We start from the raw sequence: 23,822 nt of genomic DNA on the forward strand, positions 1-23,822 counted from the left end.
GACCTATCACACTAGCCTATTAAACCACTAACCAATTATATCTATAAATTTGCATCCCACTCTGTTCTCAACTTAAACCTTTAACTACTTTTTACACACATGACAATTATGTCATTCCCTCTCTTTTTCATCTGGGCCAATTAAGCCTCTAAACCACTTCCCCTGGGGGGCTCCCCCCTCTTTAAAAAAATCATTTTTTAACATCGCCATGGCACAATTCGACAGTGTCAGATTTGTCATCATCCCCAGACTGACGCTACCCGCAGTATCGTTCAGAATGTTGTTGTTATTACGCAATGTCAATAATCCGTCTTTACAACCACAGACTGGACTCTCCACTTGAGAGACCGCAGTGGCTATTAATAATCAGTCAGTCCTGTGCCAGCCATTTCCTAAAAAAAAATACCCCCATCTATCCCAAATTTAAAGCAGAGCCCATCACACCATCCCCAAACTCAGCTCGCCCCGCAAAAGGCACTTTTCAGGTGCGGACCAGCACAGCGGGAGAAACTCAGACACACAGCGCTCCGTTCAAAATGAGGATAACTCACCCCTGGGCCCTTTGAAGTGGGCGCAGTGCCAGTAGATCCTTCCGCTGCCGTATCGCGCATTTTCTGTCCAAATCGTGATGCCAAATGTTGTTTAATTCAATGCTGAGTCCTGGAATGAAATGAATGAAGTCTGCAATACCAAGCTCTTGAACATAATCATTTATTCAAGTACAGCAAATGGCATTTAACACAGGAGCCTGCAGTTCTCCTGGAGAAGGACCAGTCATGATGTCGTTCTCCCTGTCAGAGCAAAGAGACAGAGGCTTTATACCCCCGCATGATGACCTTGCATTCCACTTCAGATGGGCTCCTTGAAACCTTTCCTTAACTAATATTAACTTTACCAGCTGTCAATAAATGGTCACCCTCCTTTTGTCTGGAGGATGCCTCGGCGCCAGCTCTGACAGCTGGATCTTCATCAATCACCAGTATCTAACTTAGAGATAACAAACCACCATCTGGAAATTGTCCTGACCGTGCAGTGGGCTCCCATCCTGGCTGACCTCTCAGATTACTGAGAGCAGAGGTCACTAACATCAAACCCACTCCATCTAAATGGCATGGCCATGTGGCTCTGCTCAGTTTACTGAGAGCCAATGGCACAGAATAGGACACATTCCTGTATGGTCTGCAGTGGTAAAGAGTGCTTTCTGGCCTTCCAGTCAAATGAGAATAGTAACTATATTTCACATATAGTCATACTTTAAGATATTACAATTAGTATGGAATTTACCGCAGCTTCCTTTGCAATGCTGACGTTAAAGTTGAAATGATCTTACAAAGTAATTATTTCGTTTGTGATTCAACTCCGAAATTGTTTTAGTGCTTCAGTACAGAGATTTGACTAATCTTGTCAAGGTATTGAGGGAGTCCATATAGCTCTCTTGTTTTGATGAAAGAGTTTTAGCTGATTCCTATTAGGGATGGGCATCGAATTTCGAATTTTCGAATAATCGTTGTTATTATCAAGGTCGACTTTTATTATTGAAATTCGAAATTAAAAAAAAAAAAAAAAAAAAATTGAGTGAAATGTTGCATTGTCTCCCCTGATTCTAAGTATAGTCAAATTGCTTGGTTTGAGCAAGTAAAACAATTTTTATAAGCATTTTAAGCAAGGTTTATGGAAAAAGGAATGGCGGATGAAATCCCATGAAGAGGGAGAGGGGGTGACTTTGGCACCCCTTTGGCACTCAGACCTGAGCCTACTAAATATTTAATGAACCACTCATGATTGTCAAAACTGTTTTTTATTTTCGAAAATGTCAATGTCATGTAACATGTTCTTTACTTCAGTGGTGCAATGCTTGTTTGAGCTAAAAATCCACAGCAGAAGCTTTTTATATTAATTAATAAAGCCGTAGACTTAGAATCAGGGGAGACAATGCAACATTTCACTCACAATTTTTTTTTTTTTTTTTTTTTTTTTTCTTACATTTTTTTTTTTTTTTTCGAATTAAATTCGAATTTGGCCAGCGAATTTCGAATAGTGTTTTTGCTAGAAATGCCCATCCCTAATTCCTATCAAGGCGAGAAAAAGATTTCTGTGTTTTTATCTGTGTGTGTGTGTGTGTGTGTGTGTGTCCGTGTGTGCGTGTGTGTGTGTGTGTGTGTGCGTGTGTGTGTGCGTGTGCATGTGCAGGCTGCTATGTGTTCCCGCTGTGGGTGTATGACTGGAATGAATGTGATGAAAGGGTGTTGCGAGTTATCTCTAGACCTGTTACACTCTCTGGCACACTTTGTAGAGGAGAGAGCCTCTGCAGCCTGGTCACATGACGCTGGTCACATGACGCTCATACTGGGGCCTTAGAGGAGGGGATGGATGGTGGACATTGCCGCTGTAGGATTGGCCCGTGTCAGAAGCAGACATTGATTTGTCAGGAGGGGGAGGGGCATAGAAGAAGAAGGCAGAGTCAACTTCAACTTTTTTCTTCTTTTTGTCTGTCGACTGTTGCGACAATAAATTAGGTTTTTTATCAGAACTAGGCATCTCGCGCGCTCGATTCGCCCTGCAACCGCCCTGCAACTTGCATACGTAGCTCAGCCGCAGCGCGGCCTCGCCCACGGCTCGGCTGCTGCATGGCCTCGCCTGCCCTATTGGCAGGTAGGGATGCAACGGTGTGAGTTTTTGACGGTATGATAACCTTGGACAAAAATAGACAAAATATTACCATACAGCCGACGTCGTCTTTTTAGATGGGGGAAAGTTCAGGGGGGTCCTTGCGGCTCCTCTCTACTGTGATCTAGTCTAGGTAGGCATGCAGCAAGGGGGAGAGGCCACGTAAGCTGCACTCTGCAAGAGACCTGGGCACTTTGTTTTGGGGAAACAGCTGATACCGTGGGGAAGGTATGACGGCAAATCTTAGTGGTTTTGATACCGTGACGTTTTCAAACCGCGGTATACCTTCAAACGGTATACCGCTGCATCCCTAATTGGCATGTAGAGATTCAGAGTAGATGATACACACTGGGAGGTGTGAAGGGCAGATTTGGCTGCTGATGGTCTGATGGTGTAGTTAAGCCTATTTGGGTATTGTGCATCCTACCCTGAAACATGCACAGAACATTGTGCATGGCAAACCAGGCACTTCACAGTTGCACTTATTTTTTTTTGTTATCAATTTTTTTATTCATGATTTTGTTACATAAAACAGTACAATGTCAAGTACATTTTGAGATGTCCCCGGAGGGATCAGGGAGAATAGGAATAAAGACAAAAATACAAAAACACAAAAACAACCCCCCCCCCCCCCCCTCCCTTTCCCACCCCTGTGGCGATCCGGACCCACCCCACCCACCCCACATTGGTTTTAGAAGAAACAGAGAACACTGTTAACATTCAACAAAGAAAGTAAAGAAAATGAGTATTTAAACAAAAATGATCAGGTCAACAGCTGTCTGTTTGACTTTAGTTGCTGTAGAGGTCCATGTTAATAAAGTTTTTTCACAAGCTCCGTGCATTCGAGCTATTGATAGTTCCATATGCACAATGTTCAGGAAGGACATAATCCATGATTTATGGTTGAGAATGTGTGGAGGACTCCATCTTAGAGCGAGCATTTTCTTGGCAGCTGTTAGACCTGTAAATAATACCTGAGATTTATAAAACGGTAAAGCAAAAGGTGATGTGTCATTCAAAATGAATAGTTTAGGACAGCAGGGGACAGGCATGTCCAACAGATCCGATAATGTGGAGGAAATCTTTTGCCAGAATATTACAACTCCAGGACACTCCCAGAACATATGGATGAATGATCCGACAAGGTTGAGATTACACATTTGGCAGACAGGGGTGGAGATGATTTTCATGAGGTTGCGTTTTCTTGGTGTGAGATAAAGTCTATGTACGAAATTAAAGTGAATTAGTTTATGGTTTGGATTTTTGGACGTGCTGTCTATATTGTCCCATACGGTGGACCAGTTCACCTCTCCTTCATTGAGACCCAGGTCTCTCTCCCACACTTTTTGGACAGCAAGATGACCAGAAGAGGAAGTCAGTAACAAGTTATACAGTCTGGATACCAAACCAGTAGTGTGTACACCTATATTAAATATAGTATGAAGATTATGTGATCGTAAGGGACTGGTCCAGGGGACGCCATATGCACGCATGGAAGATCTGAGTTGCAGATATAAAAAGAACGAAAAGCCGGGTAAATCATAAGTTACTCGAAGATCGTTAAATGATCTGAGACCCTCATCACTACAGACATCAGCCAATACATGGATGCCTACTACTCCACTGAGGAAAAGTAAACGAGACACCTCCAGAAAGTAAAGCAGAGTTATGAAAAATAGGACTATTTTCATGCCATTTTACATGAGAATGGGTGGCTTTCTCTACCTTATGCCAAGTGGATAAAAGAAAAGACATTATGGGGCCCATTGATTTGTAGCGTTTAACACATTCACTGCCAGCCGTTTTTTCAATACTGTAGGTAGGTTCTGCCAAGGTTTTTTTTTGAGGATTCTGGCTCATCTTTCAAGAGCTGAGGATTATTTTCTGCTAAGATTTTGTGAACACAAATGATCTCAAAAGAACTAATAGAATGTGTGCTTTCTCTGTCTAAAAGAGTTAGTTTGTAGAGTTAGTAGTTATGTAGGCATTAGCAGTAGAATACAGCATGGTTTCAGCGTCTGAAAATTTATTCTGAGATAAATGGCTTTTTGTGAAATTCGATAGAACAGTCACTTTAACCATTTATTTTTGGCGTAAGACGTCAGACATCTAAACAATAGTTTTGAACAGTAATTTCCTCCATAGCAGCAGGAAACCCCCCTCTCCTTCAAACTCCTCCCTCCATGGGTGTGTCTCTGGTGGCTTTGCAGCGTTTGTCACAAGCGAGGCTCTGCCTGTCTGTGCTGCCTGGCTGCTGGCGGCTGCTCTTTGGGCGAGTCTGCATGAGTCGTTTCGGTTGTGAGCTCAGCTGCAATGAAGCTGCGTGCGATTGTGGGCTTTCTGCCGTGTTTCAAAGTGTGTTGCACGCATAATCTATTATGCAAATTTGCAATCCTCCACCGCCAGCTCCCAGCGCGATAATGCGCGAAAGCGAAAGCGTTTTCGCCAATCCATTTTACAGTATGAGAATGGTTTCCTCGCGCGTTCCCCTGCAGTTTTGGCTCGGCTTTTTCTAGTCTGGAGAGCACTGTCGCCACTTAGTGGGTCGGTGGAATGGGTTGTACACGTTCGGTGGCTCCAATATTTTTATAGGAGACGTGGGGGGCGTTGATCCACGTCCCACCGTCAATTTTTTTTTTTTTTTTTTTTTGACGACTCAACTCGTCATTGGCAGTCAACCGTTGGATTTTTTTTGACGAGTCAACTCGTCATTGGCAGTGAACGTGTTAAGAGGTAAATTAGAGTAGATTAGGTCTTGTAAACGGTGTGGAGAAGCTATTTTTTCCTCTATTGTTCGCCATGAGATTGAAATGTTGGGGTCTAACCAGACTGATAATGGGCGTAATACATATGACCAAAAATACATCTTTAGGTTGGGCACGCAAGTCCTCCATCCTGTCTGTCACGTTGTAAAGTAGTCAATTTAATTCGTGGGCGCTTCCCTCGCCAGATAAATCTTGTAATGAGAGCATGAATCTTATCCCAGTAGTTTTTAGGAGGTGAGAGGGGTATCATATTGGAGAAGAAATGAATTAAAATGTCCATTTATTAACTGAAATGTGGGCTTGCGGAGAAAGTGGGAGAAGAGTTCGTTTTTCTAAGTCGGCTTCCACTCTATTTAAAATACCTTGGTCATTTTTAGTTGTGGTTATGTAGAGAGAGGGGAAAATTTCTATCCCAAGGTATTTAAAGGATTTTACTACTGGGATGTGAGGAGGTAAAGTGGAAGGGCAAAGAGATGAGTTAAGTGGGAGTAGGGAGGACTTAGACCAGTTAATTTCAAAACCTGAGAGGGCACTAAATTCTTTGAAGATATTTAGAACATATGGTATGGAGGTAGTGGCATGGTCTATGTATAATAAAATATCATCGGCAAATAAAGAAATGTGATGTGTAGTCTTACAGAATGTGATGGGTGAGATCATAGGGTGTTTTATTGCTAGAGCTAAAGGTTCGAGTGAAAGCGCAAATAATGATGAGGAAAGTACGCAGCCTTGACGGGACCCTTTGAAGATAGAGAAAGGAGAAGAGAAAATATTGCCTGTGATAATCATAGCTGAAGGATTAGCATAGAGAACTTTAATCATGCTAATGAAGTTAGTGCCCAAGCCAAATTTATCTAGAGTCATCCATAAGTACTCCCATTCTAAATGATCAAATGCCTGCTTGGCGTCCAGTGAGAGGACTGCACAAGGGGAAGGAGTGTCTTGTGTGAAATGTATCACATGTAAAAGTCTACGTATATTATCTGCAGCTTGTCTAGTTTTAATGAAGCCGGTTTGATCGTGATGTATAAGTTTGGTCATATGTTTTTGAAGTCTCATGGCTAACACCTTTGCATATATCTTGATTTCTGCATTCAAGATTGAAAGAGGTCTGTAGCTGCTGCAAAGGGAGGGGTCTTTCTTAGGTTTTAAATGCACAGTCAAAATGGCAGAGTTGGCATCCCTATTAAAAGAGCCCTGTTCTATAGAAGTGGTGATCATCTGTAACATGGGGTGACCCAGGCAATCCCAAAAGGCAAGATAGAATTCTGGCGGAATGCCATCCCAGCCAGGTGATTTGCCCTTTTTCATGGCCTGCGTAGCTAACTTAAGTTCCTCAAGAGAAATAGGAACTTGTAGCTGTTCAGATGTCTCCTGAGTTAGGGATGGTAAGTTCACATTATTGAGAAAGGTTTCACATTTATCGTGATCTAGAGTCACTTCTGAAGAATACAGACTAGAGTAAAAATTACGAAATTCATTATTTATAGGATTGGTGATAGGGTTATTTGAATGGCTAGAGACAATAGTAGAAATAATAGTGTGTCTGTTGTCATGTCTCAGTCTCTGAGCAAGGAGATGACTCACTCGGCCTGGGCCCATTAAAGTAATAATTTCTTCTAGTTTTGTGAATAAGAAATTCAGCTCTCCTTCTGAGGAGGGAGTCGAGTTCTATACGTGTTACTTGAATATTTAGATTTCTGGTTTCACAAAATGATATTTGCTGCTGCCGCTCCTGCTCGACTAATGTTGATTCCAATTCTTGAATTTTATTAAGTTTAATCCTGCTGAGATGAGAGGCAAAAGATATTGTGGTGTTTCTAATACATCCCTTCAAAGCATACCAGAGGATGCGCGGGTCGTCTACAGAACCGACATTTTCTGATAGGAATTTATCTATTTCAAGTCTGGCAAATTTACAGTAGTCTGCATTCTTCAAAAGTTCGGTGTTCAACCGCCAACGTGTTGCCGGCTTAGGAGGTGTATTTAATAAGGTAAGTTTGACCAATATGACCTTCCTTTCCTTCATGAAGTCTCCAGCTCCCCTGCCTCGTTCTTCTCTCCTCTCTCAGCCTCTCTCCTCTCCTTCCCTCCTCCGCTCCCCTGTCTCGTTCTTCTCTCCTCTCTCAGCCTCTCTCCTCTCCTTCCCTCCTCCGCTCCCCTGTCTCGTTCTTCTCTCCTCTCTCAGCCTCTCTCCTCTCCTTCCCTCCTCCGCTCCCCTGTCTCGTTCTTCTCTCCTCTCTCAGCCTCTCTCCTCTCCTTCCCTCCTCCGCTCCCCTGTCTCGTTCTTCTCTCCTCTCTCAGCCTCTCTCCTCTCCTTCCCTCCTCCGCTCATCCACCTTGCTTTGTTTTCCTCGTCCTCCAGAGCAGGCCGGCCAGCCGCAGCAGCCTCCCTCGTCTCTGTCTCCATCCTCGTCGCTGTCGCCTTGCTCCGAGGCTCGGGTCACGCAGTTCATCCGCCAGTTCGTAGCGTCCTGCCTGCTGGTGTCCGACTCCAACACCGAGCTGTCCTATGTGCTGCCCTCCGAGGCCGTGAAGAAGGGCTGCTTCGAGAGGCTCTTCCAGGTCCGTAGTACACAACGATATTAAGATGATCGGCAAAGACGCTAGTAGAGATATCATTTAACATGACATGCAGAACAACATAGCGAGAGTCTGTGGGCCACTCTCAATATCCTGTATCTTCATGGAAAACTGACTGATTGATTTGTCCAGAATCTGGGATGGTGCACATTATGAGAAGATTTGCCTATACAGTATGTTGGATAAACATACATATTTATGTAGTCCTGCTGTTCAAACTGGTTAATAGCCCTTAAGTATGGATTTAGACTATTTATATATGGTATATTATAACAAAAAATTTGCAATGAAAAAGAAAAAGAAAATCAGGAACAAATCACTACTTAACTAATGTTACTGCTAGCATACACTTAGCAAGGCCTGCTATGCTGACATGCTATGCTAACATCTTCCACAAAGGATTATGATTGACCTTATCAGGAAATTGGGGAACTTGTGATGAATCTTCCCCCAAGCAATTTGAATGGTAGAGAAATGAGAAAGGGGGGAAAAACCAATGTTACAATACCACTAATGACAGCAGAAGCAGTAACTTGCAGTTCATCAGCTATAGTCTATAAAGGTTACTACCACAGACGTTTCAAACATGGTAGCTCAACTAGGACCTCATGGACATCCTCTTGGACACATCACGTGAAGATGCCGAGCCCCCTGACCCATACAACCTGAAGAAAGACAGAGGAGCAACAGGCAACGGAGAATGCACAGTGAACATATTTCACCCATACAGCCAAGAAATACATTGGTTCAATATCTGAAAAAGCGGTTTGGAGAGTGTAGCTTGAGGCCTTTGTGAAATGATTGATATATAGTGGTGGTCACTTCTGTTGTATCTGCCCCCGCAGGCTTTAGAGCAGAGCTTGGACAGCCTGGCGCTGACCAGCTTCGGGGTGATGGACACCACCCTGGAGGAGGTCTTCCTCAAAGTCTCTGAGGAGGACCAGTCGCTGGAGAACAGCGATGCCGGTGAGACCCCCCCTTCCCCACACACACACACACACACACACACACGCTGTCTCTCACAGCTCAACACCTCCACAAAGTTTTCGGCGGGCTTCATCAATTAGTTATGACTTTCTCAACGAGAACAGATTTCTGCAAGATGTGCATCATCTCGAGTTAAAGTGCTGACTTGAGACTTTTGCCAGTTTGTTATTTTGCGCCGCGTTAAAATGCTAATGTCCTCTCCTTCCTTCCTGCTCCCTTTGGCAGACATGAAGGACTCCCCGGGGGGCAGCTCGGTGGGGAAGCCGAGCGCGGGGGGCCTGGGGGCGCCTCAGGGGGGCACCGGACCCTCGGCCCAGAGCGAGAGGCCGGAGGTGGTGCTGAGCAACCTGATGATGTGCTCCAGGCTGAGCCACAGCCAGGCGTCGCTGAAGTCGTCCTCGTCCATCGGCTCGGTGAGGGGAGACGAGGGGGGGCTCTACGCCGACTTCTACGGAGAGTACTGTCCACTCTTCGACAACGGCCAAGAATCCGACTCGGCCAGCCTGAGGGGTGAGAGAAGGAGATGTGCTGCGTCAGACGCTCTGTGAGCGTTATGACAGCTGCCACCCAGAGATTTGAGGGTGGCACAGTGGAGATTGTCTCAGATAATACGGTTACAGTAAGACGTGATGCAATGACACGATCGTAAAAGTATTCTGAAATTTAAGATCGATGAGATTAGACCAAATGTTAATTATCCCTGTGGGGAAATTTGGAGTAGAGTAATGTACAGACCAAATAAAATAAGAATGGAGCAAATGAGGAAACAGAAACCATCTGGAATTTTGACAACACCAGAATAGACAGCAGAATAATTAAGTATGACTAGAATCTAGTCATCTAGTCCCTAGATCACACATGTGGCCCGCGATGGAATTGCAAAAAAAAGATACATTTGTATTTTTACAGTGCACCTGAATACCCGCTGAATAAATGTCCAAAATGTTCATGTCATTCTGGCCAATACTCCACTTCTGTTATAGCATTTCAGTCTGGAATATGGAATATCTTTCAATACTCTTTATGACTAAAAGGCTAAAAGTAATCTCATGTGTAAGAAATGACCGTTCTACATTGAAGTAGAAATTTAAATAATGAACTTGTTGGTTTTGGATTTGTTTAGCTTCAAGAGTGCATTTTTGTTCGTGTGACCCTCAACACAGGCTTTGAGAATCCCGGGCCACTTACTGATACTTATGCTTAAATTTAGAGCCCGACCGATATGGGATTTTTGAAACCGATACCGATACCGATTTTAGGGAATAAAAAATTACCGATACCGATAATATCGGCCGATATTTTTATTTTATTTTATTTTTGTTTTTATCATCAAATGTTTATCCCCAATTAGTGCTAATCCCCCATTAGTGCTAATTTTTTATTTATTTATCCTGGTTGCTGCTCCACCCTCTGCCGATCTGGGGAGAGCCGAAAACTGGCTCCATGCTTCCACATGGGCAGTTAGCCAGCCGCTTCTTTTCACCTGACAGGGGAAGCTTCACCAGTAGGACATAGCACGTGGGAGGATCACGATATTCCAACGAGTTCCCCTCCCTCCGAACAGGCGCCCTTAACGACCAGAGGAGGCACCACATCAGCAACCCTCAAATATCAAACACTTGACAAAGATATGATTGAGTTGACATGAATTGAAATATGTGATGTAGGCAGGATATTTTACAGCTTATTAATAATCTCAATGCAATGAAACAGTAAACTTAACTGGGAATTTAATAATTATAAATAACTAGAAATACAAAAACACAATAGAACAAATAGTTAAGAAAAAATATCAAATATACACAACATGCTGTCCATGCTGTCTATAACTTATATATATATATATATATATATATATATATATATATATATATATATATATATATACGGCCGATAATTTTTTTTTTTTTACCGATACCGATATATCGATAATCGCCAATATCGGCCGATAATATCGGTCGGGCTCTACTTAAATTAACCCACTCATATTCTGGTTTATTTCAAGAAAAACATTTCGGCTAGTGGAAATTCTAATTGGCTGGTAACTTTAAAATCTAGCAGCCATATTGGTGGTCAAAAAAGTTAATTTCAAGCACTGCAGGGAGAGCAGGTGGTGACATAGGAGTGAGTGAGAAAAGGATCAAATATTGGTGGTTAAGACTGAATAATAACATCACAACTGTTCATTTAAAATTAGTTATTTCTCTAAACCTGGCTTCAAATGCCCCAAATTTTTCGCGCCGGCGCCGTTCGGCCCTCAGCAAAATCTGGTAGCGAGGAAATCTTTTTTGTGGCCCTCTCATCAAAGTTGCCCATCCATGGGTTACTGTATGACAATATTTGTTTGGCCCCCAGCGACAATCTGGGTTTCTCATGTGGCCCCCAATGAAAAATAGTTGCTTACCCCTGCCCTAGATGAATGAAATGTAATGTATGAATTAACAGCGTGTATGCAAGGTGTGAAAAACATCATATAGCATATAGCAATAAATCAATGGAGAATATGTGCAATATGAAAAAAAATATATATATGAAATATCATACAGCATTAAAATAAATGTAAAAATGAAGATATATGTGCTATATATACAGATTAGCAATGAGCGAAATGTGCAGAACGCCATACATACAGTACTGTATGTACTGTACAGACTTGACGTCTAGATGTTGTGCAGACATGCATTGTAACAACTTATTAGATACATCCAATCTGCTATTTTCCTGTTCCCCCCACATCTGACATCTCCTTCACCTCCAGGCGACGCAGAGAACCCCTCCTCCCCACAGCCGGAGGTCCTGGAGGGGCAGGGCAGCTTCAAGCTGGACGGCTGGTGGTTAAAGCTTCGCCAGTTTCACGGCCTCATCGTCAAGCGCTTCCACTGTGCCAAGAGGAATACCAAGGGCCTCTTCTCTCAGATCCTGCTACCTGCCTTCTTTGTCTGCGTGGCCATGACCGTGACTCTGTCTGTCCCTTCCATCGGTGAGACCATAGATGACTTCTAGTTATTACACACTTTATAGCCTGGTAAACAAGCCGCTCACGTGAACTCACATTTCATTTCGTTCTTCGTTCCCGTCTGGCCTGAAGCCTACACCCAGTGTTTTGCAGTGGGTGGAGGTTGGGGCGGGTGTACTTGCCTTGACAGACAACTCCTTCAGCCAATCAGCGTTGGATCCAGTCAAACCCAAATCCACTCGGGAGAACGGCAAAAGCATATTTTATATAGTTGCGGCGATACTCCTGTACTTGTTATTGAGTCTATTTCTGCAATAACTGCACTTTATGGCTGTTTAAACTAGACGAACATTGACATTACTCCTCGAGGCGATCAGGCAAGGAGGCGGCCATTATTGATTTGTTAGTGCAGTGCTAGTGGCGTTCTTGATTGGCCAACTTGCGCTGTCAATCACAGGGCACTGAGCGCAGTCGCTGATTGGCTCTCCCACTTTGCAGTTTCTGCTTAAAGCCCTCCCAGGGCTTGAGGCCAGACGGTCCCGCAGAACCAAATGAAATGTGAGTTATGGTTGGTTTACCAGGCTACTTTATAGTAATCATCCACCACATGTTCCTATTTTTGAATGTCTGTTTTACTACTCTCTCTATTGCCACTTGTTGAACCGCACTAAAACCATGCTAAGCTCTCTGCATTGTTAGGCAGATACTGATACATAATGGTACTTTGCATTTGAAAATAACATGCAAAAAAGGCAGCACTGGTACTGTAGATGAACGAGCTATTTCTTCTGTCTTGCAGGAGACTTACCGCCCCTGATCTTGTCCCCGTCTCAGTACCACAACTACACCCAACCAAGAGGCAACTTCATCCCCTACGCCAACGAAGACAGACCCCAGTACAGGTCAGACACATTCCAGGAAGAGCATTTGTTTTGTTTTTGACCATTTTCACAATAATTACTCGTACAAACTGAGGGATCATAGTGCAGCACGAGGGAGATGAGGATATATGTAAGTCATGGGGGGTTGGGGGGTGACCCCGTGGGAAAAAAGATAATTGTTTTTTTGTTTGTTTTTTCCCCCCGCCCCCGATTTTTTATCCCATTTTTATCCCCCATTAGTGCTAATTTAATTTATTTATCCTGGTTGCTACTCCACCCTCTGCCGATCTGGGGAGAGCCGAAACTGGCTCCATGCTTCCTCCGAGACATGGGCAGTTAGCCAGCCGCTTCTTTTCACCTGACAGAGGAAGCTTCACCGGTAGGACATGGGAGCACGTGGGAGGTTCACGCTATTCCAACCAGTTCCCCTCTGAACAGGCGCCCTTAACGACCAGAGGAGGAACCACATTAGCAACCAGGATATTGCATGTTTTTGGTGAAGGGGGTTCCTATATGAAGGAAACCCCCGGGAGGCACGGGGAGAACATGCAAACTCCACACAGAAAGGCCCTTTTGACGACCCCACCCGGGCGGTGGGCACTCGAGGACATGCGGACGGGCACGCATTCCTTCAGCGTTCACAGCGTCCCAGGTGGGAATCGAACCCAGGACTTTCGAGCTGTGAGGCGACAGCGCTTACCACTGCACCACCATACCCCCCAGAAAAAAGATATGGTTACGGTTGCGTTTGCATGTGTCTACTACTATTATACAAGCACTTTGTAAGCTCTGTTGTGGAAAAGTGCTACACAAATCAAGTGTGTTATTATTCATTTGGCAACGTCGTCTCGGGGCACACATCTCACACACCACCGCGACGTTCAGCTGAGCAAGCAAAGTGACCCGGCTTCGTAATGAAGGCGATGGAGGCCCACTACGTTGCCGGCTTTCTTGACTATTGGTCCCTCTCTGTCAGGCCTGCTCGGCCCCGCGTCCAGGGCCAGGCTGTTCGCTTATAAGACATGTTAGTATGTTATCTTGTGTGTTATTTTGATATGATAAAAAAAATATTTAATAATTTATGTGAAGAACACCTACTCTTATAGAATTAATTCTCAAAATACTATGTTTTTTTTTCTAGGTGTAGTAGGCAATGCTTTTGTTCAGTATGATGACACTTTGACAGACTAAATCCTCTATTTTCAGAAAAAATAAACCTTTTTTTTCTTCTTAAAAAATATGATATATAACATTTTGAAATAGAACTCCTCATCAAGTGGAGCGTATCTACCCCCCCCCCCCCCCCTCCCTCTCAGGTGTAAGCTGTCCCCAGACGCCAGCCCTCAGAAGATCATCAACACCCTGCGTCTACCCTCGGGCGTCGGCGCCACCTGCGTGCTCAAAACGCCCTTCAACAGCACCCTGGACCAGCTGGCCCAGACCCTCAACCCCAGCGCCAACAACTCCAAGACCCTGGCTGCCCGCTACTTTGACTCCATGTGTCTGGACTCCTTCACCCAGGGGGTTCCACTCTCCAACTTCGTACCCCCTCCTCCCTCGCCCGCCCCCTCGGACGACCCGGACCCCCGCTTCGAGGACGGACTGTGGAACTACACCGCTGCCCCTCCTACCACCATCCATCGTAAGTGCATCTAATAGCAAATGACACCAAAATATGATACATAACCAGGCCTGGGACAAATCATTTCTTTACGGGAACCGGGGCATGACCACTTAGATTTGGGTTTGTGATTTGAGTTTTTGGTGTCTGCAGCAATATTATCTCGATTTTTTCCGAGTCCGTTTTACGTTATGGCATCACCAGCTGGTTTGGAAACCTCACAGTCAAGTCCAAAGCTCAAATCTTTAGCCTGGTCAAAACTGCAGGGAAGATCATCATGGGACTGCCCGCACCCCTCACCCTGCAAGACATATTTGAGCAGTCCACCACTCAACAGGCTAACAAGATTTTGTCTGACTCCTCCCATCATGTGTTGAACCCCTGAGTATGTGCTGATGAACTCTGGTAGGAGATACAGGGTCCCTTTATGCAAGGGCGTCGTTTTGGTGTCAAAGTTGGTAGGGTCGAGGACGGCATGAGGGGAGGGTGTTTCGGTGGCGCCCCGCCGAAAAAAATTTGAGGTTTTTGTTTTACCTTTTTTAGGGGGTGTTGGAGAAAAATATAAGTTAACATGACATCTGACACATTAATCAATAAGCTATAGGCCTAATTATGCTATAAGTTCCATGCCATTTGACACACATTTGACACCCATATAGAATAGCAGGGACTGCTCCAGTTGCTGAAACCTTGGACAGTGCATCAAGTCCCATAACAAACTGATACAGACAGGCAGCCCTGTAGGCTCCAAGTCAAGTCATCACCCCCTCCTCTCGGCCTTTTCCTCCTCCTCTTCCTTTACAGTATAAAGCATAATGACTGTCGGCCATTTGCTGAATATTTGACTCTGTACATCGATCAGACATGTGTACATTGAGATTCATGCCCTCTGTCAATATACATATTGCAGAGAATGTATGGTATTAAATATACTTTTATGATAAATCTTCCTAGACTCATGGCTTCAATTCATTTGGTAGATAAGCTGTTATAAATAATCACATTTAGCGGATGTATAGAATTTTATTCTCTATCAGGGGGTCATCCCTATGTTCCCCGGGTCCTATGTTCCCCGCTTTTCCCAAATAGGGTCCTATGTTCCCCGCTATGTTCCCTGGGAGAGGTTAGGTTTTGGGTTAGGGTCTGGGGGAGGTTAGGTTTAGGCGTGGGGGGTGGGAGAGGTTAGGTTTTGGGTTAGGGTCTGGGGGAGGTTAGGTTTAGGGTTAGTGAAAAACGGGGAATATAGAACCCGGGGAACATAGAACCCGGGGAACATAGACATGATCCCTTTTTTAGCCATATTTAGACGAATATCTCATTTTAAATCAACATTAGGATTATACTGTTGTGATGTCATTATTCAGTATCTTCTCCTTTTCTCAATAACTTTCATGTCACCACCTGCTCAGCTCTCCTGTCAGCATAATTGTAACTAACAAACACAAACTGGAGGTTTAGCCATCTAATCATGTTCTTTCACAAACAGCCGGTTTGGAAAGAAAAAATTGCCACTGAATCCCACACATCATACATCCTACATTTCTTCCTCCTAAGAGTTGCACGATCTTCAGTCAGATGTCAATTGTCACCATTTGACATCGCCAATACACTGTTGTCATCGCGCAAGCACATGGCTACTTAATATGGACGTTAACGTCCATATTATAGCCATGTGCTTCAGCTGCGCGCTGTACTTTGCTAAATTAGCATCGATGCTAGCGGGACTTACCTGGTTGCTGCTGCTTGCACTGCTGCACTGCTGCGTCACTGCTGCTTGCTGGTAATGTTAATCCCATGTCAGAAAAAGTCTCCAGATTTGTCGCTAACAGGAGGGTCTGTCTGCTGCGCGTGATTTCTATAACCCGGAAAACTGTGTGTGGGTGGGCGTTTGTTTGGTCATCAGCCAAATGAGCCAATCAAACAGGAGTTTTGGGAAAAAAAGTGGACTGGCCCATTCCGTTGTGAAAAACAGGGGTAAATGTAACTTTGAACATATTGCAAACTAATTTCACTCAATAATGGTCGGGTCAATTCTATCCTTGCAAAATATGGGAAGACAATCTAAATGACCTATATAACTGCACTCCAAAGATAATGCAAATAAGGTTGCTTAAAAGTTGGTAGGGACAATTGGACACCCTGAAATGTTGGTAGGGTCCGGACCCCACCGACCCTACACAAAATGACGCGCTTGCCTTTATGTAACCACAATAGATACAAGCATTAATTTGTCCCTCTATCAGTTAAACTGATCAATGGGCTCCCCCTAGAGGTCAGACAGAAAGACAGGAGGCTCTGAGATAGCTTCACATGCTCTAATATCTGCCTGCTTACTTGCATGTATAGTTTAACATGCTTGTTTGCTTGCAGGTAATGTAATGTGAGACACACTTTGTAATCTATTACACTATAACCATGTATTTTGCACTGCACTATTGTATGATGCGAAAGGTGAGGAGTGTAAATGACTGTGACTATCTCAACTTGCTAAGTTTTTTCACGTGTCACCATATACAGTGTTTTTTAATGTACTTAATGTACTGCATTTTAATATTTTACTCCAAGACTAATTGCTCCCACGGGAGACAAATAAAGTGAACCTTGACGATCAGTTGGATTTGGGGAACACACACTTGATGATCAGTTGGATTTGGGGGACACACACTTAACGATCAGTTGGATTTGGGGAACACACACTTAACGATCAGTTGGATTTGGGGAACACACACTTAACGATCAGTTGGATTTGGGGAACACACTTAACGATCAGTTGCATTTGGGGAACACACACTTAACGATCAGTTGGATTTGGGGAACACACTTAACGATCAGTTGGATTTGGGGAACACACACTTAACGATCAGTTGGATTTGGACTTGACGACTCCTTGGATTTGGGGAACACACACTACCCCAGGGTCTAGTGCCGCCCAATTGCCGAATTCTCGCACTACTACAACACACAGCCACATCGAACATGGAGGCGGAATGTTTTTTCTATCCACACTTCTTGTTTTGTTTTGTTTAATTTAACCTTTATTTATACAGGGGGAGTCTCACTGAGAGCATTGCTCTCTTTTTCAGGAGCGCCCTGTTCACATTCACACACACATTCATACCTGGAAGCTGACCAGTACAACCACAGTCTGATCTGCTGGCCACTGATCAGCTCCACTGGAGCGGTTGGGGTTAAGGGCCTTGCTCAAGGGCAGCTCAGTGGTGGTAATGAGGGAGGGGCAAGCGCTGCCTTTTCACTTTCCTCACCCAAATTTATCCTGCCGGTCCCGGGTTTTGAACCGACGACCTTCCCGTCACAAGCTCGCTTCTCTTAACCGTTGCGCCACCACTGTCCAACGGTATTTGTAGTTGTTCCTCATCTCAAAAGCGGTTGCCGGTCTCTGTTCAGATTTGAATGGTCGACCAGCTCAATATAGAGGAAGATGTCAAGACTTTGAGCTTGATTCGAGTTGTAAAACTAGTGCCAACTCCTTGCTGCCACATAAGACACATATGATATTGAGTGAAATGAGTACACAATTACAGGAAAGTATTTGAAGCTCTATTTAGTTGTTTTCTTTGATTAGTAAACTTCCCAGACAATGCATGGATTGTTAGAATTGACCAGCTCAGTGGCCTTGTGGTCTGAGTGTCCGCCCTGTGACTGGGAGGTCGTGAGTTTGATCCCTGGCCGAGTCATACCAAAGACTATAAAAATGGGACCCATTTGCCTCCCTGCTTGGCACTCAGCATCTAAGGGTTGGAATTGGAGGGTTAGATCACCATATGATTCCCGAGCGCGGTGCACGCCAGGGGATGGGTCAAATGCGGAGAACAAATTTCACACATTGTGGGACTTTACCTTTACTTTACTTAGAATTATTGGCAGCTACTATTTGTGCCAGGCATGCATAAACCCCCATACAATCACACAACCTCATATTTTGTAAAAATCTACAAATAATGTTGTTCATTTTGAGTCAGAGGCAACTATAACTCCTCGTACCTGCTCTGTTTCTGGTCAGAGCCGGTGACGTCTCCTCCGACACTCCCCCTGTCCATCCACGAGCCAGTGCGCTGTACCTGCTCCATGCAGGGGACGGGCTTCTCCTGCCCCAGCGGGGTGGGCGGCCGGCCCCCCCTCATGAAGGTGGTGACGGGGGACATCCTGGTGGACATCACGGGCCGTAATGTCTCCGAGTATCTTCTCTTCACGTCGGACAGAGTGCGCCTGCACAGGTAGGACCGTGTCACTTTAATCACTACGCACCACTTGTCTCCCGTGACATTGGTGCAGAGACACTTTTGTAATTTTGTTTTTAGTTTTATTTATTTCCACACAATAAAAAGTGAAACGGAAAAAAAAAAGGCAAACAGGAAAATAATGTGCAGGGTCTCTACCCTCAGAAAACCAAAATAATAACAATACAATACAATCCAGGTGTGCAAAGCATACAATACAACAGAAACAAGAAGGAAACAAGAAAACAAATAAGACAAAGAAAAGAAAATCAACAGTAAAAAAAGAACAGAAAAGGAAAAACACAAAAAGCAATCAAAATAAGTGACAGGATAATGTGAGGTGTATGTGTCATGTATGAGGGGGGCCATGCGTGACTCATCAGAGAGGTCGTAAGTTTGGATTTAAATGAGTTGAGAGATGATTGGCAATATTGATATACAGTATGTGTTCCGTAATATGGCGGCTCTGTAGCGTATTGAAAATTGGTTATTGGTAGTGAGACAATATGGGGGGTGATCTGAATGTCTTGTATTATGTATGTTAGAATTATGTGAATATTAATTATTATGTTAGAAAGTATAACCCACTGTACATGGTGCAGGGAGAGACAGGTGAGTACCGTAAATTCCGGACTATAAGCCGCGGCTTTTTCCCCGTTTTTTGGCCTTTTTTGGCCCCTGCGGCTTATAGTCCGGTGCGGCTTATCTATCAATTTTTTCCAAAAAAAAAAAAAAAAAAAAAAAAATCTCTCTTTTTTAGCACTCTTTCTAACTATAAATCCACTTCTGTTTTAATTTCCTCTCTTGCCCTCTTTTCACCACACCGCGGACACTGTGTGCACTGTAAAAAAAACACAGGTGGTGTTGTGTTATGTTGTTTTGTTGAAATGTTAATAAATGGGAGCTTCCTCAAACAGCCATCTCTTTCCCGACAATCCCCTCTGTGCATGAACCCTTACATATGGTAATTAAACATTAAAACACAATAAAAAAAAAAAAAAAAAAAAACATTAAAACACCCGCGGCTTATAGTCCGGTGTGGCTTATATATGTAACAAACAGGCAATTTTGCAGGTGCGGCTTATACTCCGGTGCGGCTTATAGTGCGGAATTTACGGTATATATATATATTTATAGACAAAAGTGCATACCTGGAATGTGTTGATTTAGATTTTTTTTTTAAGTGCAGCTGATGGTTCAAATCTGTTCGAAGATGTAGCCAACCTAACATTTTTTTTGTATGATGTGAATTCTGTGAAGACTGGAGATAATTATACTGTATGTACTTGCCCATATGATATTTCCATACAATAGATATGGGTAATTAAACTGTAATAAAGGGTTAATCAACATGAATGATTTACCAAACTAGATATTTTTCCGATGATACCAAACCATTTGGCATTTTTTCCCATTCCCTTGTTTGCTTCTGAAATTAGAGAATCAAAGTTAGAATTAAAATGGTATCATCAGCAAAAAGTAAAGGCAGTATACATTTAGCAGATGCAGCAGCAAGGTCATTAATGTAAATAAAAAAAAGCAAAGCCCCAAGTATTGATCCTTCCTTGGGGAACCCCACACATTATTGTAGATCTTCCTGAAGACTCAGACACAGACATATTGCTCTCTGTTTTCAATATAGTTTAAAGTCGAACTGAACCCGTTCGTCACGTGCATATGAGTCCGTTTCAGACTGAAAACATAGTTTGTCTAAGATGACAGATTGAGAGGCGGGTCATAGTATCATGTCGATTATTTTATTTGACAATTCTGGGGACTTGATTGGGCTTTGGCCAATCCTGGCGTGTTCCGCCTCCAAATCGAGTGGGATTTAGTGTGTTGTGGCGCTCCCCTCGGGAAGACCCTGGTGACGCGAGGTTGGTGGCTGAGTGGAGCTCAGCGAGCCGCAGGCAGCCAGCTGCCTTCGTGTTGCCGAGCGGAGAGTGCAGCCCGTCGGCCTGGAATCTCCGAAGTGCGACCCCTGACAACCAAGCTCTCCGATGCGCGCGCCATTATCGCTGCTGTAAATACGATATCCCTGGAATGCGCGTTTTAACGAGCCAGTTACATTTCTTTGCATTCTTAGAGATTATAGTTTTTGTTTTTTGTTCATGTTTCTTGGCCAAGTTAGTAGTTAGTTTATGGGATAGGAATTCTGCCAGATGACAGGCACTAGGCGCCATTTTCTACTTCATTTGGAAGAGAAAATTATCCTGAAATGAAGATTTGATTGACAGCTGCATGTCGTGATATGATTGGTTGAAATGGGGTAGAAATTTGATAGTACTAGGTGACGTCAGCAAACTGTACATTACTGTTATCAATGAAATCTTGAAAAATGAACTTTTGATGTGAAAAAGTGTGAAAAACTAAAGAAATTAGATTGTTGTGATTTTCTTTGCATACATTATTAAATAGGTGCACTGCATACCCAGGTATTTCAACTAAAAGAAAATAAAAGTCATTTTTGGGTTCAGCTCGACTTTAATAACCATCTGTATGCGCATTCATGAAAACCATACTATGACAACTTGGAGAGTTTCACGTTCATGTTCTTCCCACATTGGCATCGACTTAGTTCTTATTTCATTCATTCATTATTTTCTCATTTTAGAGGTAGAGATGATTGTCATTCTTGTCAATAGGTATGGCGGTATAACAGTGGGGAACATCCAGAAATCAATCCCAGCATCCTTTGGGAGGAAGACACCTCCCATGGTTCGCAAGATAGCAGTTCGCAGATCAGCTCAGGTAAGACAATCAGTCTGCAATGGACTAGGAGGATTACTACACAAAGAAGAGCGACTGCTGACAGAACTCCCCCTTGTGTCCAGGTGTTGTATAACAATAAAGGCTACCACAGCATGCCGACCTATCTCAATGTCCTCAACAATGCTATCCTTCGTGCCAACCTGCCCGCATCCAAGGGCAACCCTGCTGCATACGGTAATTTTGTATTTAATTTAACCTTTATTTGATATTAATAACAATCATAATCATAATCATAATAATGGATTCTATTTAAATATTGATTTTCACAGTGCTTAAAGACGCTTTACATTCACAGGATAAGAAACAACTTTCATGAAAATGAATAATAGGAATAAAATAGATGGGAGAGATAAAAAGAAGAAAAAGATTGCAAGTCTTTTTTGAAGGATGGTAGGGTGTTAGCCTGTTGACCAGGTCAGTAGGGGAAAGCTGCTGGATGAGGGCGGAGTCGGGGAGGGTCTCAGCCAAAACAGGTCGATCTCATTGAGACACAGGGTCTCATTCTCAAGAGAGGCCTGCTACTAATATAAGATACAGCCTGGCTGCTGAGTACTGGGAATAACTTTCCCATTGGAATAACAAGTTGGAAACAATCGTCGCTTGGTTTTTTGGGAGCGTTTTTGGTTTGTTGATTACATGGACATAAACAAAGGTGTGTGTGTCTGTGTGTGTGTGTGTGTGTGTGTGTGTGTGTGTGTGTGTGTGTGTGCGCGCGTGCATGCGTGTGCACATTTGTGTTTTGCAGGGACAAACCACCCAATGAATCGGACCAGCGCCAGCCTTTCTTTGGACTACCTGTAAGTTGCTCAGCACCATTTACTTTATTCTCTTTTTCTTCTTTGGTGGTTTTTACCTCGGCACTATTGCTACGGCGTCATGGTCATCAAGGCAAAATTCAGCTCAGGTACTCAGGGTGGAAACACTTCACTCCTCTATGGTTTTACATTATCAAACTACTTCACTCCTCTATGGTTGTACACTATCAAACTACATCACTCCTTTATGCCTAAACACTATCAAACTACACTACTCCTCTATAGCTGAACACTATCAAACTACATCACTCCTCTCTAGCTGAACACTATCAAACTACATCACTCCTCTCTAGCTGAACACTATCAAACTACATCACTCCTTTATACCTAAACACTATCAAACTACATCACTCCTCTATAGCTGAACACTATCAAACTACATCACTCCTCTCTAGCTGAACACTATCAAACTACATCACTCCTCTCTAGCTGAACACTATCAAACTACATCACTCCTCTCTAGGTGAACACTATCAAACTACATCACTCCTCTCTAGCTGAACACTATCAAACTACATCACTCCTTTATACCTAAACACTATCAAACTACATCACTCCTCTATAGCTGAACACTATCAAACTACATCACTCCTCTATAGCTGAACACTATCAAACTACATCACTCCTTTATGCCTAAACACTATCAAACTACATCACTCCTCTATAGCTGAACACTATCAAACTACATCACTCCTCTATAGCTGAACACTATCAAACTACATCACTCCTCTATAGCTGAACACTATCAAACTACATCACTCCTCTCTAGGTGAACACTATCAAACTACATCACTCCTCTCTAGCTGAACACTATCAAACTACATCACTCCTCTATAGCTGAACACTATCAAACTACATCACTCCTCTCTAGGTGAACACTATCAAACTACATCACTCCTCTATAGCTGAACACTATCAAACTACATCACTCCTCTATAGCTGAACACTATCAAACTACATCACTCCTCTATAGCTGAACACTATCAAACTACATCACTCCTATATAGCTGAACACTATCAAACTACATCACTCCTCTATAGCTGAACACTATCAAACTACATCAGGGTTTAAATCATTTAAGAAGTGTGAGAATCAAGTCTCTTTTTTAATTAGCACAATCTCCTCTGCTCCTCTACATCCAGGCTCCAGGGGACAGATGTGGTCATTGCTATCTTCATCATTGTGGCCATGTCCTTTGTGCCAGCCAGCTTTGTGGTGTTCCTGGTTGCAGAGAAATCCACCAAGGCCAAACACCTGCAGTTTGTCAGCGGCTGTGACCCCGTGATCTACTGGCTGGCTAACTACATGTGGGACATGGTGAGGGAGGACGTTCATGTGGACGTGTGTGTGTGTGTGTGTGTGTGTGTGTGTGTGTGTGTGTGTGTGTTGTGAGAAGATGGCAGGTTTCTTGTCATCCCCTCTAAATATCAGATTGTATTTGAATTATCCTAAACCAATTTCCCAAAGCCATCCACTGATTCATTTTTGATTCACATCGAGGTAGCTGAGATGATATCCCACACAACTACTAATCGC

At 43.4% G+C, this 23,822-nt stretch overlaps 1 protein-coding gene across 1 annotated transcript in view; it reads left to right on the top strand.

The window, feature by feature from the left end:
• Positions 1-23,822, top strand: part of LOC310800787 (ATP-binding cassette sub-family A member 2-like) — a gene marked incomplete at both ends in the record, with an annotated part of 116,230 nt that overhangs the window by 31,746 nt on the left and 60,662 nt on the right. The window contains 11 exons of the mRNA XM_083664710.1: positions 7,798-7,997; positions 8,861-8,981; positions 9,228-9,512; positions 11,761-11,982; positions 12,758-12,860; positions 14,156-14,481; positions 18,482-18,695; positions 21,344-21,449; positions 21,533-21,644; positions 22,216-22,267; positions 23,429-23,603. Of these exons, the coding sequence (XP_083520836.1) occupies positions 7,798-7,997; positions 8,861-8,981; positions 9,228-9,512; positions 11,761-11,982; positions 12,758-12,860; positions 14,156-14,481; positions 18,482-18,695; positions 21,344-21,449; positions 21,533-21,644; positions 22,216-22,267; positions 23,429-23,603 (1,916 nt within the window). The remainder of the gene's footprint in view (positions 1-7,797; positions 7,998-8,860; positions 8,982-9,227; positions 9,513-11,760; positions 11,983-12,757; positions 12,861-14,155; positions 14,482-18,481; positions 18,696-21,343; positions 21,450-21,532; positions 21,645-22,215; positions 22,268-23,428; positions 23,604-23,822) is intronic.

This window comes from Poromitra crassiceps (assembly GCF_964638095.1).
Source record: "Poromitra crassiceps genome assembly, contig: HAP1_SCAFFOLD_72, whole genome shotgun sequence".
NCBI classification, from domain to species: domain Eukaryota; kingdom Metazoa; phylum Chordata; class Actinopteri; order Beryciformes; family Melamphaidae; genus Poromitra; species Poromitra crassiceps.